This window comes from Phoxinus phoxinus (assembly GCF_949152265.1).
Source record: "Phoxinus phoxinus genome assembly, chromosome: 6".
In the NCBI taxonomy this organism is placed as follows: Eukaryota; Metazoa; Chordata; class Actinopteri; order Cypriniformes; family Leuciscidae; genus Phoxinus; species Phoxinus phoxinus.
The window spans coordinates 28545088-28563986 of record NC_136881.1 but is presented as its reverse complement, the minus strand read 5'-3'; the positions used below and the strand labels follow the sequence as shown (position 1 = coordinate 28563986).

Here is an 18899-nt window from a genome sequence, read left to right as displayed (position 1 = left end):
ATTACAGTACATAAAGTCTATGAACAGATTCACTAAATTAATCTGACTTCTCAACGCTATATGTGACCCTGGACCACAAAACCAGTCTTATGGGTAATTCTTTTTTTTTTTTAATTGAGATGTATACATCATCTGAAAGCTTTCCATTGATATATGGTTTGTTAGGATATTACAATATTTGGCCAAGATACACCTATTTGAAAATCTGGAATCTGAGGGTGAAAAAAAATCGAAATATTGAGAAAATCGCCTTTAAAGTTGTCCATTTATGTTGGCGATTTTGCTGTATTCACTCACAAAAATAAATGTTTGATATATTTAAGGTAGGACATTTACAAAATACCTTCATGGATCATGATCTTTACTTATAGCCTAATAATTTTTGGCATAAAATAAAAAATAGATAATTTTGACCCATACAATGTTTTTTGGCTATTGCCACAAATATACCCGTGCGACATGTGACTGGTTTTGTGGTCCAGTGTCACATATAAGATGATACTTGTTGGGAAAAAGTGGTTCGCAAAAAGATTATTTTGAGATACTGTCATGCTAAAATGTAGTTTAAAGGGTCAATAGCATCACTGCTATCCCCTCCCAATACTCAAATGCATCACAAAAAAAAAAGAAATTTTTATTTTTATTCAGTGGAAATCCACTTTGAACACTGAAAGTGTAAATCAGTGTCCTTAGTTAGAATGCATCATTGTCCTATGCCAGCTGAAATGGACACACTGTCCAGTGATGCTCCAATGTCTACAAGATCTTCTTGATTCTCTCTTCATCACTGTCTGTCTGTCACTCTTCTTTCTGATGCGCCCTTTTCTTTGTGGGATGTCAGGAGTCCTAATAGACAGCTCTTGCACGGTGTGCATCAATAGACACCCTTCATTTACTGAAGACAAGTAAGAAACAGACAAAGAGAAAAAAGGGAAATACAGAGAGAATTTGAGGGGGCTTGTAGTAGGAGAGTTAAATTATTGATAGTGATGGCAGGCCCCTCTCTGCTTCGCGCTGCACTGCTTCTAAATAATGGATGAAGCCTTCTGCATGTGCACGGGCTCACTCCCCCATTTGTCTTGCCACTGTAACGTATGCTTATCTGAGCCCATTGGTGGGAAAAACGAAATGCAGCCTGAACACTAAACAATCAACATATGGTCACTGTATGACAGGAACAGGCCAGTGATTAAAGTGCATCCGAGGGACTGCTGACAGTTCTTAACAATGGGGCTCACCTTTCGGCGATATTCTAAGTTTAGTCTTTTAGCATTTGCAAGCAATTAGGAGCAGATTGTTTGGTTTATAACACACAATTAATGGGCAGAACAGATGAGTCTTCTAATAGAATACTTCATCTGTCCAAAAATTGGCAAATAATAGCAATCAGGAAATTATAACAACACAATGTCATCCAAAATAAGGCATTGCAGACAGTAATACATGCGGTAGCTCTATAATCTAACAGAGACAGGCCAATTAAGTGTTTATTGTTGGAGCGTTTATTGGATTGTTGGAGATGTTTTGCAAAGAAGTCTCTAATGAACACCATGCAGACTGCATTTATTTCCATATAAAATACTTCATACTGTCTACCTATGTATCTTCCTGTGCAAAAAAAAAAAAAAAAGAGAAATTATCTTAATTATTAATTGCAGTTAGGGGGTGATACAAATCTTATATCATGATAATTTTATTTAATGATAACAATATATATCACAATATAGTTATTTTTTCTTTAAATAAGGTTTTTATAATCTATTTTTTTACAGTATGAAATGTCATAATTCTTGTCACCATTTTCAATATCACAAAAACAATAAACTGTAAAGTAACTGACAAGTAAACTGTGATAAAGAAAGAACAAAGAAACAAATAAAATACTACATAAATTGTATAAAGTAATCAAATGTATAAAAAAAACACTGCATATTCTTCACTGTGTAAATTAAATAAACATTTATTCTTCTTAAACTTACAAAAGTGATTCAGTCAAGAGCGGTTTTCTCACTTTTTTGTTGTTTGATTATCATTAATAACGGCAGCAGGTAAATTTGGATGCTGTCACTTTAAGACCAAGTGCACAGGTCCAATATACTCGTATGTTTTCTTTCTCAACCGTTTACGTTCACTTAAGGCATAGGTGACTGTTTACTTGCAAATACATGGTCATTTTGACACATAAGTTTGTGTATTTAACCATCCAAGCCCAATTAGTTGTCAAAAAGCACTCCGTTCAGTTCTCACACACTTTCATGTTTCATAAAAAAGTATCTCTGACAGCAGGCGCATAGTTAAATGAGTTGTCTTTCGCTGCTTACTGCACTTAAAATAACTTGTTTTTAAACCGCAATATTTGAAAACGCATGCAAAAGATAAGCTTTCGTGACCATTTAGCACAGCAACTGTGTAACTGTGAACGTAACTGCGATAGAGACAATAGTCCAAAATCTCTACCGGTTGAAAAATGTATATAATCGTGTCTACAGTTATATCGCCCAGCCCTAATTGCAGTGATCAACTCTGCATGGGTTTTAAGTTTATTATTTTTATTTCAGCTGGGAATTTATATTTCTGGGGTGAATAAAGTTTGAGGAGTAAAATAAAATAATTGTGTCCATGACACTGAATCATGCAGAACTGTGTCTCTTGAGGCCAAGTTTAGTGCAGCCCCTTATGACCTGATGCCGCCTGAGTCACACTGATGCTTGTGACGCCTGACAGCTGGCAGTATTGCGCGGCTTCAACGACTGATTATCTGGAGTGAATGAGAGGAAAGAAGGGCAGAGAGGAAAGATGGGGTGATAAAGCAAACGTTCATACATTATGAAGCTCATTGACCCCCAAAGCATGTAGCATGTACCCACCAATTTACTTAGCACTCAATTTGGATATTGGTAGTCTTGTCTTAGTTTGAGGTTTGGTCCTGGTTTATGGCTTTATATATTTGAGCACTCAGTCTCTGTAAAATGTTGTCTACTGTTTGTCAAGTACTCCTTTGAAACTAATTTACAGGTCATAAAATTCAGTATCTGTCATAATGTCTGTAATAAATGCAATTATAGTAAGTCCATCGAGGCACAGACCGTTCATAAATTTTGCAAGAGCTGCTCTTATACAAATGCAGTCACTGATGCAACAACAGCTTGTTAAATATATTTCACTAATTCATTTAATCTCAGAGGGTGGCTCTATTCAACCTTCCCTTATGGAGCCGTCCAATTAACGACCTTGGTGTGAGAATAAGAAGTGCAGAAAGCAATCAACACAAAGACTGCTTGCTAATTCGCAGGTTTTAATGAAGGCCTGCCACTTTCAGATGCAATGTCTGTCAATCCCAGGAGAATTATGGAGCATGCTCTTGGTCCACTGTAGTGCCTTCATCCTCTCTAGTGAAGTTTTTATATTGTATCATAACCGATTTCTTTTTTATATGAAGGTCACATTATAACTTTTTAAAAAAAAAATTCTTTCTGTACGTTAAATGCTATTTGCAAAAAGTGATAGATATACTTCATGCAAATAGTGTCAGATACTATTAGCACCTCAGTGTATTAGTACATTATAAATCTGTATGCAATAATGACAACATATTGAGTTAAATTATTATATTTATTAAAATCATTAAATGCCGTACTAATTACTGCCTTACTGTCGTACATATCCATGCCACAGTTCTTGTTATTAGTGGGATTCCTTTTGTAATTTTTCTCTGGCTCAATCAACAGGGGTGGGCGGAGTTAGTGTAAATGGTGTAAATAGTCAACAAGGAGGGTGATTTGCACTTGAATCTGAAATATGAATTATTACAATTATAATGCAAGGCAGTTATAATTTAAATGTTAATTTAATGCAATGTAATGTACATTAATATAAACAGTGCAATGAACAAAAATATTGTATTTCTTTTAATATTTTAATATTATTTTATTATTTTCAAAAATTGCCTTGAGTTGTGATGTCATACTTTAAATAAAATGTATGATGTGATGAAAAAAACAAAACATCTTGTGAACAGATTTTTTTCTCGTCATTTCCAAACAAGCTGTACAATCTGTAATGTAATTCTGTAATTCGGAAAATATGAATGTAAGGACTATTGAAAATATTAGTACAATTGGTACAATATTTTAAACAATGGTAGCTATGAATTTGTGCCCAAACACAATACTGTATGTTTACCAAAGATTACCACTAAACTCTCATTGGTTTAGCATTACATCCACATCTAATTGTAACTATAGCACCAATATATTAGAATAAAATATAGACAATTCTCTTCTGTTTGTTTATTCTGTAGTTCAGTGTGGGCCTGGTTACACAGCTATGTTAGTTACATTTGCATTTTATATCTTGTTATTCATTGACAAAGTATCTCCATAAATCATTTAAGAAGTGGTGATTAAAAGTAAGCCTGTGGGCTATAAGACAACCCATATCACACATGTGCAGCCTTTTTTTCTTCTTTTTTTTTTTTTGTAAATGGGAAATGAATTCATATGAATCCAATTTACAAACATTACCTAAACATGAAGAGTCTGCATTCTGATTCATGACCCACGAGAACTCTGGGTAATTGGAAAGATGTCCAATGTTACATGCCCTGTTATTTTTCAGTCAATTTTTCAGTCATTTACATTTATGTAGTAGACGCTTTTATCCAAAGCAACTTACATTGCATTTAACACTTTTACATTCTTACACTGTAAAAAAAATTTAACCACTCCAAGTCAAAATATTCTAGTGACTGGTCACATCTAAATTTTTTAATTGGCCCAAGTGAAATTCTGTAAAGTAAATTGAATTAATTGTTGCAATAGTCTGTTAACATTGGCTCAATGAGAAATAATATGTCAGACTAATTGAAAAATTTAGATGAGACGAGTCACTAGAAAATTTTGACTTGGGGATGTAATTTTTTTTACAGTGTATCAGTTATCGGCTGAAGGAAATATGCATATTTATTTATGCATAAATATGCATACATTTATTTGGTTACCTGTGAGCACTCTTTGTGTAAAAATTCTGCTTGCTACATTGTCATGATAAGGCAGCAGTGTTAATAGTGCTAAAATAAGAGTGACTATGGATAAGTGAAAGCAAGTGGCATCAGGTTCCTTTTATGTAGAGAGCAGTGCAGCCTGGGTATAACTGCTAAAGGAATATCCCAGAGTCTTTTAAGCATTCCTAGAGGCCTCTATGGATTTAACTGTCAGCTGATACAGTCTAAATCTTAAGCTTTTTAACACCAACAGTAGTGATTAGTATTTCACCATACTGTGCATATTAATCAGGTACAAGAATGTGTGAGCACATTACACCGATTTTGTATTCACTCCAATGGTTACCGAAACGTTTCCATATAGAATATAAACTTTTAGTGTTTGTTTTTAAATCCTTAAATGGTTTGGTACCAACATAGTGAAACGTTATACATCTAATAGATCCCTGAGGTCTTCCGATCAGTCTCTTTTAACGATTCCAAGATCTAGATTAAAACTTATGGCGACCGCATCTTCTCGGTCGCTGCTCCGCAACTTTGGAATTTGTTACGCGTTCACATCAGATTGGCTCAGACTATTTCGAGTTTTAAATCAATGTTAAAAACTCATCTATTAACTCAGGCTTTTAATTCCTCTGGGCTTTGAGTCATATTTCTCTGTTGTTGTTTTGTGTTGTCTATGTATTTTTTTATATTATATTTTATTATCTTTGGAAAGCACATTGGGCAACTGCAGTTGCAATGAATTGTGCTATATAAATATAATAAATAAAACACATTAAACATTATATGGTACCTGATTGCATTGTTATCCATTTACATAGAATTAATAGTGTTTACTAGTAGATACTCTTTTAAGTCAAAGGAGTCATGCCCTTTGTCCATGACATCATAACATCATAAATGCCTGGTCCCTGATGTCTTTTGAGTGGCGTTTCAGATTTCATATTTGTGGTTGGCGAAGAGCTCACTGTGTATCGGACATGCACACACAGCAGTGGAGTGAAATGTGAGTGTTATAGGAACACCCCTCACACATTGCAGCAAAAGCAAATGCATCTTATTTGCTGATGGGTCAATAAAGTGACGGTCTAATTTTTTTTGTTCTACCCATTTAGTTATACAGTTCACACATACAATGACTAGAACAGACCTCTTTTATGATAAGCATGTTTTTTATGTTCTGAATTAAATTGAATTCTGAATTAAGAAAACCTTAGTTAGATTGAATGGATCTCCATGTCAGAAATATCTGATCCTATCCTGAATTCCGGATCCTGTCAGAATACATCCGTTTTTGATGTTGTACCTAAAACCTGTCATCAGCAAGCCTTGTCTGGTATCCAAAACTGTAAGTCTTCTATCAGCCTAAGAGATTGACTGAGAAATGCCAAGAGCAGAAAGCGGGAGACAAAGTTAATGTTCCCAGCTTTGTGGAATAATCTAACAAATCCAAGAAGTGTTATTATACCAAAGAGAAATCAATGGAAAAGTTCTGCTTCAAACTACATAGGCTAAATGGCTAATGAATGATTATAAATTAATTAGAATTTTTTTAAAAAGAAAGAAAGAAAAGAAAATGCAATATGGATGTATGGTTGCTCTCATAAAGTAGCACACACAGTTTGCTACACCCAACATGAAGAGTTCTACATTGTTGTTGTATGTGGAGTTGTAATCTCTTACCAAGCCGGTGTTTCAGTTCTGTATGGCTAGTTAAAAAAGTTATTGTTGTCTATTAATCAAGTCTGGTTGTGGCTCTCCAAAAGAGCAAATTGTTTGAAACATGATATTGAACACAATGCAGTCTGTAAAACACATACACACAGCTTAAATTAATAATACAATTAATAAATCATGATAATGGGAGATAAAATCCATGTTCTTTGTTGAGTGGCTCTGAACGAAATAGATCTGCATGATGATCCATGGAGTCCCCATTTATACAGATGTGATGCATCAGCTCCTCCCTCTATATAGCTCTCTCCCTCTCGCTGGTTGGTCTGCGGTTGTTCAACATGCCATTAGCTGCATGCTGGGGAGCTGCTTCACATTCTGGTCAGGCTGGCAGCTGGCTGCGGCTAACAGAGCATTTCAGAGTCCTGCATCTGCGGAGCTATTTTGTTCAATATTTGAGTGAGGGAGAGTGTGTAATACACTACTACATATACAACATTAGAAACAACTGTTTATTTAAACCTAATATTTTGCGGTTTAAAGAAGGGGAGAGGTGGATTATAATCTGTGCTGTGCATCAGTGGCAGGAGTAATGTTACGGTTTTCAATTGATCTGCCCATTCATTGCAGGTTGGAGCGGCTCAAGACAATTTGTTAAACTATATAGTGGTGTTCCAAGATGATTATTTTATAAATAATATGCAAACTCTTCAAAATGCATCAAATGCTATATTTTAACGATTCACATTAAAAAACCTTTTGTAATACTAAGGAATACTAATTTAAACAGCATGATTCAGGTGATTTTGAGGTATTTAATGACGGAAAAAACTTAGTTTTTACTTAAGACCACATGCAATAGTTGAATTTTGGGGCTGTTTAGTCAGTCTTAGTCTATTAGTTTAAAGTTTTCTATATGCTAGTGTAGTTCTAAAAGACGACACAATTATTGTCCCTGATGATCCCTTCAGTATGAACCAACAAATCGTCTGGGATGAAAATGTAGTGTATTATGGTTACATAATTTTTCCTTGTTATCTTTGATGGCCTTTCTTATGTGCTTTTGATGTTTGAGCTGCTCTTCCATTCCATTCAATTTCCATGTAAAAATAATGCAATTTGTAGGATAAGGAAAGGGTTTAGTCTAGTCATGTTTGTAGGGCACAGTATTGTTTTCCAATTAATAACAATGGGGCAGATATACTTTTTCACCCCAGAAGCTTTGGTGTGTTTAATTCCTACTCCCACATTAGGAATATAAGGAGCAAGCATTCCAAAATGCCTTCTCTCCATATGGAAGATTGGCTGAAGGTACGGGATGCTTTTCTAAGTCTAGTGTGACCGTGTAAGATGTAGAAAGAAGCGACTCTAAATAATCTTTCACATCCAATGTTGTTATCCTGATAGATGTGGCACATTCATTGCTCTGCAGTGGATTAAAGACAGTGGACAGAGAGGAAATGAGACGGGTGTTCAAACCTACATTACTCCCGAAGTGCTGCACAATGATGAAACAACTTGGAATGGAAGTGAGGTGTCTATTTTGGGGTTACATAATTTTTCCTCATCAGCTTTGATGGCCTTTTAATGTGCTTTTGAGGTTTGGGCTGCTCCTCCGTTTCATTCCATTTAAAAGGAATTTGAATTGTTTGTATATCAAATTAAATGTTTGGATATTAAATTTCATTGTTAGTCTAAATATATTACTCCATTTTAAATATTAAAGATACTATTTGAGATAATACATTTGAGTTTGAGATCATATGTGACCCTGGATCACAAAACCAGTCACATGTTGCACGGGTATATTTGTGGCAAAAGCCAACAATACATTGGGACAAGATTATCGTGTTTTCTTTTATGTCAAACGTCATTAGGATATTAAGTAAAGATCATGTTCCATGAAGATATTTTGTAAATTTCCTACCGCAAATATATAAACATTTATTTTTGTGAGTGGATGCAGCATAATCGCGAACATAAATGGACAACTTTAAAGGTGATTTTCTCAATGTTTCTATTTTTTTTGCCCCCTCAGATTCCAGATTTTCAAATTGTTGTACCTCGGCCAAATATTGTTCTATCCTAACAAAACATACATCAACGGAAATCGTATTTATTCAGCTTTCAGTTGATGTATACATCTCAATTTTTTAAAAAAGTGACCCATGTGACTGGTTTTGTGGTCCAGGGTCACATATTTAAAAATGAACTAAACTAAAATCTGCATGTATGCAAAAATATATATTTGATACATATTTTATTTTATTAAGAATTGAATAACTAAGTGATGTAATATGTTGAAAAATTGAACTATGTCAGCTGGTTGAAATCCATGTGCAGTTGGTCTAAAGAAAGTCTGTATGAGGAAAGAAAGGAGATTACCATTGTAATGGTCTCTGATTCTGATCTTCTGGACCAGTGGACAAGGAGACAGAGTTGTATTTGCTGATATACTACCAAGCAGGAAGCAATTCATCTGTGTGAAATATGCTCACCACATCTCTCAGCCTTAATGTATAGGGTGCTTGTCTTCTTCCATTAGTGTTTCTGTGAAAGTGCCTGCCAATTATACCACATCTGTTTTAGAGCTTCATTTATTATTTGTAATGAGTTTTTTTTTCTGTCAGTGTTACAAAAGAGTGTTTACAGAGTGACTCGCTCAAATACAATTTAGTTCAAATCAACCATATTTTCTTTTTTTTAACCAATTTTTCAGGATCATAGTTTTATTACTTTTGTGATTTTACTAGTCAGAAAAGTCATTTATATTACAGCAAAAGAGAGACATAAATTAAGCTTAAAATAACCACAGGCTTATGTTTCCTACCATTTTATTATGGTTGCAAAACATTTTACAATCTATTATTTCAGAACACACACTGAGCAGCAAACCTTGGTTCACGTCGGTGAGACACAATCAGAGTGTTTCATTGTTATAACTGAGTACACTTTTAATTGCAGAGAATAGCTCTACAGACGTCCCTCCTGAGAGCATCTATTACGATGAAAACACTCTCCACTGTTTTTGAATGTGAAAGAACAGTAAAAGAATCAAACATCCACAGTGAGGGTTTTTATTAAAGAGGCAGATTCAAAGAAAGGGAGATGGATTTAGACTTTTTTTTAACTATCATTTCTAAAAAGCAATATTCTTACCTAAGCTAATATTATAGATTTCTTACCGGTACAGATGGCATGAGAGGGGTGCACTTGATGAGGCAGGTTTAGGCTTGCGTTTCCCACTGACAGTCTGAGTATTGATCTCATGTCTCATCCCACTGAGATCAAAGAACAGACTTTGGCTCCCTCATTAATCTGTTTCAGCTCTCTCAAGACTGACTGCATCTTAAGGACACCACAGGGATGTCAGTTTGGTGCTGTTTATTGGCATGATAAATAAGTAGCGTGCCACTCTACTTCTCTCCCAGATATCACAGTCAATCTGCCTAAAATGAAGGGCATTACATTTTACAGACACCTGGAATTAGGGATTCAAGCAATAGCGAAAACGTGAAGACATTAAAGGGCACCTATTATGACATTTAAAATGTTCCTAATGTTGTTTAGGGAGTCCCCAACAACAGTTTTACGTGCATGCAATGTCAAAAAACACCTTTGTTTTCGTATAATATGCATTTATTTTTACCTGATTTGCTCACCGACTCCCAAATGATTCGTTCAACGACTCATTTTTCCAAAGCCCTCCTTTGCGCAACGCTAATCTGCGATTGGTCAGATGACCCAGCAGTGTTTACAGAGATAATACTTATTGTTTAACACGGAGTACAATGATGCTTTTATCAATTAAATCGTGTTATAATAATGATTATAGTCCACTGCTTTGTAGTTTGTAGTAAAAAACAAAAAATAAGATAAAGAATTTAATGTTATGTTAGCGAGCATAGCCCAGATTTCATATTGTAAAAGCACAATCAGTCTTTGTTTGCATTAGCCCGATGCATAAACATAACGTTTTTACAAAAAAAAAAAAAATGCAGTTACGTTACTACGAGGTATTATTCTATTCTTTAAGACAACTCCGAAAACAACGACAACACTTCACATATCTCAATACAATTGCCATTGAAGACCTAGAAGCTAAACGGTGCTTACTCAACAAACAACATAATAATTAAGCATGCTACATAAAACATAAAAGCAACAATTATTAATAACACTTACAGGCTGTGATACCGAGGAGGAAGCTGATGCAAATACACTTGGAACTGAACCTTCTTTCAATATCAGCCAGCTCGCGAATCCAAGTTTGATTGCATTTAAAAAGCAATCGTCTTCAAAATGGCGCGAACAAAGCACAAGGCTCGGACTATACTTCTGTGGTATAGTTATATGAATTGTAGCCACTTAGTCTTCAAATGCTCCTCCTTGGGCAGATGAAAAATGTCTTTACTGTCTCATTTGATCAGTTTAAAGTATCCTTACCGAATAAAATAATTTATTTATTTCATAAAAGAAATATCTTACTGATCTATTCAGAGACTGCAGACTTTAGTGTTCTTAAAACATTTAATAATTAATAACAATAATAATAATAATTTGTTACATTTTATATAGCGGTTTTCTCTGCAATAATAGCGCTTTACATATAAGTTAAAATGTATTTATTTTAATTCTGTTGATCTGATTGAATTCATGTTTAAACAGAAAACAAAAGTCATACTATACAATAATCAACACATATGAAAAGTTTGAGCATTGATTGATATTCCAGTATACTGTACTAATGCATGGTGTGATTGATACATAAACATTGTTATCTTTTCTTAATCTGTGCATTACTCTAAAACTCAGGTCAGTATACAGGATTACATAAAGAATGTTTTGATGCAGTAACGCTTGCCTGCTCTCCAGAGCATTTGTGTTCAGAGCTGCAGGCTCTTCTCAAGGTGTAATGGAGGTGTAAGTCTGTTTCCCCTGTAACAGCTGGGTCACTGCTGCAAAAAACACACATTCCCCACACTCCTGTAAACGGCAGGTTCTGGGGCACAGCTACAAATGCTGACACAATGCTACTGCACCAATAGCAACTTGGCTACAAGGCACTCAGTGTTAGCTCAAAAACCGTGAGCATTCAGCTTCAGGGCTTAAGAGGTTGTGCTGAGTTCAACAATAGGGACTTTTATTTTTCTTCTAAGGTATACACTGTACATCAGTGGTTTTCAAACTTTTTCAAGAGGGACCCTTTTTTTATATAGGCCTATTCTTAAGCCAAGCATACAGAATACAATGGGGCTAAAGGCGCATTTGACTTTATTCTCATTTAAAATCGCTCAGTTGTGCACAGCTGGCACAAAAATTCTTACTTTTCGCACTTTTCTTAACAACCGCTTTTGATGATGCACAAGCACTGGCTGATCCTTGATGCGAGCGCAACACGAAGCAGAGTGATTCTGCACTCTTTTGATCTAGCTATACAGGGATGCTAATTAACCGGTTAACCAACCGATCGTAATAATTTTAACCAATTAATAGCCTACTATCGTTTGCTGTATGCTTAAAAAAAAATACACAAAAAATATTCCACAACAAATCCTTTAAATTTAATGATATTCAGAACAGAACAAGAATAAAAAATATCTATAAATATCTATATCTCCTGTAGTGTACATGAAAGTGAACATCCTCTGAAGACCTGATCTACTATGCTTTCCTGTACTGGTGGGTTTTGTTTAAGATGACCCCTTAATTCATTGATGTGTCGCTTGTGGAATAGCCGACACTGGTGCCATTCTCGACTTGCAATATTGCAATCAATAGTGGTTGCGGGCAGTTGAATTGTGTCCATGAATCTTTCAGCTGTGGCAGTTATGATTGGTTAGAGAGTGACAGTAGACTTCCTGCCCTGTGACATGTATAGGAATGGATGTTCTCTTTGACCGTGCAAATAGAATTTGCTTTGCACTTTCATCTGGTGAAAGTGTTTCCACTCTGAGACTGGTAATGGACCAACGGGACTAATTTATCATTTTCATTTGTTGTACATAAACCGTCCTGCTCTGAATTGATGTAGTCTTTGCCGTTTATAACCCTGAATGACTTATGCTTTATTTTAACAGACATTCAAGCTATTACAGTTATAATTATTAGGGGCGTTAAGATTGAAAAAAACTTTTTTTTGAAGTAAGTCTCTTATGCTCAACAAGTTTGCATTTAAAAATACAATTCAAACAATAATATTGTGAAATGTTATTGCAATTTAAAATAATTGTTTTCTATTATGTTATGATATTTAAAATTTATTTTTTATATGTAATGGAAAAGCTTAATTAAAATATAATAATGTAATATTTTTGTAGAAACACAGTGATACTTTAATTTTTTTATGAATAGAAAGTTCAAAAGAACAACATTTATTTTCAATTATTTTCTTTTTTGTAACAATGTAAAAGTCTTTGCTGTCACTTTTGATCTATTTGAAGCATCCTTGTATTAATGTATTCATTTCTTTTAAATACAACATTCTCCTGATTTATTCAATTAAAAAAATGACTTTTTGTCACTGTAAAAAAGTTGCTGCCTTAAATATTTAAGTACAATCAATCAACCTATATGTTTAAGTAATTTAAACTTAAATTACATTGAACTGACTAAAAAAATTAGTTAACATATTTTGATGAGTTAAAGCAATGTAAAAACATATGTTGTCATAACTTATTGATCAAATGATTTTTTACAGTGTGCACTTAAATACTTTCACTCAACAAGATACCTAGTTGAATACATTTTTTGACACATTCCCTGTACTTGATTCTACTTTCCCTTGCACGTCTACATATTTATCAACAGCATTGCCCTGTATGGGCGGTAAAGCATCGCTATTGGTTGTCATACATTGCTGCTCCTATAGCATTATGGACTGACATTCCCTCTTGTTCCCAGGGTGTTCTGAATGCTGCCTAAAATGTCTGAGTGGGATACCCTACGCCTCTCTGATCGCGACCATCCTGCTGTATGCCGGGGTGGCGCTCTTCTGTGGCTGCGGTCATGAGGCTCTCTCTGGGACCGTCACCATCCTGCAGACCTACTTTGATGTTGTCCGGTCGCCTGTTGATGCCCTGGACGTCTTCACCATGTGAGTGCCACAGTACCAACGTCATAATAAAAAAAACGTCATAATAAAAAAGAACATTTGCTGCCTGTTGAGCTCAATTTCGGTGGCATTTTTTTAGTTGTGCCCTACTTCAAATGCACATGACTTCAATTCAGTTTCTTTCACCAGTGCTTCTCAATAATGTAGTGGTAACTGACATTATTGCTTGTCTATTGCAAATAACCCAGGCTCATTTGAATTAACATTTAACTTCATATGACATTTTACTTCATGCACGTCCTGATTTTGCCGAGTTTGACACGTACATATTCTACAACATTTTTTTTTTTTTTTCAGACCAGAACAACATTCTGGTCTGAAAATTCAGTCCTAACTATATCCATAGCTCTTAACCTAACCCTACCCATAAATTATCCCTAAAATCAGAGGCAAATTATATGTGAATAACACCGATGTAGAAGCACCTAACCATGGTTGTAAGCCTAAACTTGACATAAACTCTAAACTTGTCCCTCAAATCTGATTGGTTGATTGTAATGTTGTTCCAGGATCAACACAGATATTGATCCAGGAATATGTTGTACCTGGTGAATCAGCTTGTGCTGACTTCGTTCATTGTCTATTTGTGGTTTATTGGTTAACTCTACCATTAAAAACATACTTGTTGCATACACCTTATTCAAGTTTGTTCAACAGCGACAATACAGAATAATTAAATCTAGAGTTAGTAAAGAAAATAGCTTGTTTTCCCACACTCTAACAGTGACATACGCACAAACTTTTGCCAAGCCTGATTTTTCTGAGCTACCATGTTAGGTTTTGGCATCAGTCCCAGTCAGAGAATTAGGCGTTCTGAAATCACACCAGATCAACCGAGCACACCTGCTCACCGGAACTCCACTGGTGGGAAGGAGAGCAGGATGGAAGGAGAGAACAAGAGAAAGGAGTGGGCGGAGGAAGGAATAATGGTGTGGAGCGGTGTTAGGCTTTGGAATAAGTAAACCAGACAGATATATGTTTGTTTTTAATTTGATTGAATGTACATACAAACCAATCTGTGGATTAGGATGCCACCATTATGCCCTCTATTGTCATTGAATTACTTTTGTATGCAAGATAAGCACTGAGACTCTATTCATTAAAAGGCACTAATTATTTTTCGTTTTGATTCCTCAGGATTGACATCTTTAAGTATGTGATCTATGGAGTGGCAGCAGCCTTTTTCGTCTATGGTATTCTCCTGATGGTGGAGGGATTTTTCACCACTGGTGCAATCCGGGACCTTTATGGGGACTTTAAGATCACCACCTGCGGGCGCTGTGTCAGTGCTTGGGTAAGATCAACCACTCAAACAACTACTGTTATGTATGACGACCAAGAGACCATGTTAAATAATATGATGCAAAAGCATTGATCTCGGAACTGTGATTTTCTAAATTATAAGTTTTGCTTATTTAAAAAAAAAATTCACACTAAAGGAAAGCACATGCTTCCAGTGAAATGAGGCATCAAAGCATATTATTGTATAGTCGAAAAGAAGGGTTTTTACTGAATTATAAAAAATAAATCTGATGTAAATCTGATTCGAATAACAGAACACTTTCAGATGGCTCATAAGGTCACGACTATGCATCCCTAATTTTATGAGTTACAAATATGGTGTGAAAATAGTGTAATCAAGAAGCACATATATCTCTTTCTTTCTTCTTCAGTTCATCATGCTTACTTATATCTTCATGTTGGCTTGGCTGGGAGTTACAGCCTTCACCTCTCTGCCAGTCTTCATGTATTTCAACATCTGGAACACCTGTCAGAACAACACTCTGGTGTACAATACTAATCTTTGCTTCGACCTGCGTCAGTTTGGTGCGTAACTCATTTCAACACTATCAGATTAGAAATGTTTCCTATAATTTCCTGTAATATGGTGGTGTCAACTAAATACTTAGCCGGAAAAATTAAATATGGATCTATGGATTGCTGATATTTTCTAGTATAGTCATATTAAAGTGCTTCTGGATCACTATGTGAATAAGTTAGCAGTGAATGCCAAGTCTAGCTGGCTGTAGGGCTGTAACTGCCTGAGATGACTTCAAACTACCTTTCTCAATCAGGTTTATGTTTTTGTGTTGCCGTTTATTTACGTGTTAGTGCAGAAGCTACTGAATGTTGCAGGCCTCATGCATTATCCAGACTTCCAAGGGCAGAGAATATTGGAAAATAACTCACAACAGCTAAACAAAAGAATGCATATATAAACAGTATTATGATATCATTAAACACTCTTTTTACACATTACAGAAATCCATTGTGTACCAATACTGCTGGGAGCACCATTATGACATTTAATTGTAATACAGCCATTTATTAATAGGATTGCGACATCAATGATAGTTATTTTCTAGTTAAATCACCACTATATCTGTGGTGTATCCCATCGGTCATCATGATTTTGCCAAGACATGTTCCTGCAACAATATTCCAATCCGTAAATTTAGTCCTGACCCTATCCTTACCCCTAAACCTAACCATATACATAACTTATCCCTAAAATCAGAGGGAAATGGTAGGTGAATTACACCAATGTAGAAGCACCTGACCCTGGTTTGTAAGCTTAAACTTGACATAAGCTCATGGACTATATTTGTCTATCAAATCTGATTGACTGATTGGAATGTTGATCCAGTAACATGTTGTACTTGGTGACATCACATTCACCTACACGTTCAAGACATAATGAAGCCCATTATGGAAAAGTTAAAAATGACCTAACCATGACTTAGCACAATTTAGCCAAATCTAATCGTCATTTATGCATGTTTTTTTTTTTTTTTTGCATTTTTAATAAGCACATATCAACTCCCTAATAGTCTGATGTTAACACAACTCACTTAATTTGAATTGCAGGAATTGTGTCCACTGGTGAGGAGAAAAAACTCTGCACTGCATCTGAGAACTTCATCAAGATGTGTGAATCTAATGAGGTCAGTCGGCAGTTCTTTATCCTGACTGATGGCCTTCATCTTCTTCTGAATTCAATCCGCCATTACAGTCAGCAACCTATGGCATAAAAGAAGGGTGGGGAGTGAGAGAGAGAGAATATGAATAAATTGTAAACCTTTCCGTGCTTTTAAGTCTGAAGACACACAGTGCAGCGGGGATTCCTCCATATAAATATGTAATTCTTAAATAATATAAAAATGTATTAGCAAGTTTGCGCAGCTCCTTTTATGGACTGTGTCACAAGTTATATGGGAGTGGATGTCATGTTTTCACAATATTATTAGAGATTACAGGCATTTATAAGATCTGTTTAAAGGTCAGTGTTGACATCTGCTGCCCTGGAAAAATTAAGTAGAAAATAAAATGAATGTGCATAGTAAAGATGTCACGATAGATTGAGGTTATCATTTTAAATAGTTTTAGAGATGTAGATTTATTTGCATTTTGCTGGTGTAGACATTTTTTTACAGTTAATTACATTTCAAGAAACGGCAAGTAACACATTGAATTAAACATTACATTCTGTCAGAAAGACTGAAATAGTATATTTTCCTGTAAAATGCATTCCAATAAACTTTGTTTAATTTACAACTTCGAAAAATATTTTTTTACAGTGTTCATGGTAATAGTTCAGAAAACCATCCACGTTTTCTCCTCTTCAGAGTCTTTTTTTGTCTCTTTCTTCAGCTGGATCTGACGTTCCACTTGTTCGTCTGTGCACTTGCGGGGGCTGGAGCAGCCGTTATCGCCATGGTGAGCTTTTCCACTGCGTTCTTTCTCACTAGCTTTTTACCTTTCTTTGTTACTCCGTTTCTACATTGTATAAATTCCCATTGAATCTACATTTCCTTTCAGGGGCAATAACATTCAATATAGATTGATTCATGAGTTTCATTAATTCGTTGACTCCAGTGACACCTGCGAGATGGGTAATATGACATCTAAGCAAGTATGTTATAGAAACCAGAATCATGAAATAATGTGTGAGTTTGTCTAAAATGCAATAGACATTTAAGGCCTTTTGTAAAATAGTGAGTGAGCAAAGAGAGAAGGAGACAGAAAGAGAGGTAGAGAAACGCTCATCATTGAAAATGCAGGAGGTGTTGTTGCCATGGAAACAGAAGAGGAGAGGGAAGGAAGGAGAGAAGCTTGTTTGGAACAGCGATAAGTGATTGTGAGACACCATTTTCTGCCCATTGGTTTGAACCTTAGAAAGCCATTTTCATTAGTTAATAATATAAGGGCTTATGTAGAAGGTAAATAGAATAGCATCAAATTAATTTAAGGCAGACTGTCAATACACTGTGTCTACCTTAGTTTTTTGCCAAGTACTGTGCTTTTGTCTTCTGCCTTAGCTTATCTGAAAAGCACAATGCATTTGTTTTCTGGAAAGGCAACAGTCTGGCCTCATTTATATGAGTTAATTGCATTCCACATGGTTTGCAAATGAGAAAACAGCTTGGACATTATGTACTTAGAAACAAAGAGTCTACAGAATTGGATCATAATTTGTGCTCTTTTGATTATATAATTACATCATACCTTTCAGAGAATATTGCTGCATACTCGCAGCTTGCTGATTTGTGCAGCAATGATGCCACCCATTGGTGTATAGAGGAATTTCAGCAAAATTATAATTGGAGTGTCTCATTTTTCCTTTTGTGGCATTGCAACGCAACTGGAGGAGCCATTTTTGTTCTGAAAATGCATTAATTATACCACGATTTTTGGAACCATCCACATTTAAAGGGATAGTTCAGTTTGAAATTCTGGCATCATTTATTCACTCTGTTCCCTTTTTTTTCACATCTGAGATGTTTGGCAGCTCTTTTCTTCCATACAATGAATGTAAACTGTGACTAAAGGCTCGCAAATTGACAAAAATGCACCCTAAAGGGCATCATAAGTCTTTTCCCTCTGAAGTAGCATTCAAATCTCATGAGGATTAACTCATTTAACTCACTTTACAAGTGCACATATTCAAAATTAGTTACAAGACACACAAGAACCAATGATGTTTGCCATCATTGATGTGCATATTTGAATATACAAGAATGTGAATAAGATTTGAGTGCTGCAGGTAAGATTATCACTCAATAATAGCCCCTTTCACACAGAGCGTTGATCCCAGTGCCATAGAAT

General features: G+C 35.4%; 1 protein-coding gene across 4 annotated transcripts in view; it reads left to right on the top strand.

The window, feature by feature from the left end:
* The window catches only part of gpm6ab (glycoprotein M6Ab), a 78645-nt gene that overhangs the window by 56602 nt on the left and 3144 nt on the right, over positions 1-18899 (top strand). For all 4 annotated transcript variants that reach the window (XM_079615175.1, XM_079615177.1, XM_079615174.1 and 1 more), the window contains exons 2-6: positions 13583-13775; positions 14931-15087; positions 15467-15620; positions 16662-16738; positions 17445-17510. In XM_079615175.1, coding sequence (XP_079471301.1) covers positions 13583-13775; positions 14931-15087; positions 15467-15620; positions 16662-16738; positions 17445-17510 — 647 coding nt within the window. The remainder of the gene's footprint in view (positions 1-13582; positions 13776-14930; positions 15088-15466; positions 15621-16661; positions 16739-17444; positions 17511-18899) is intronic.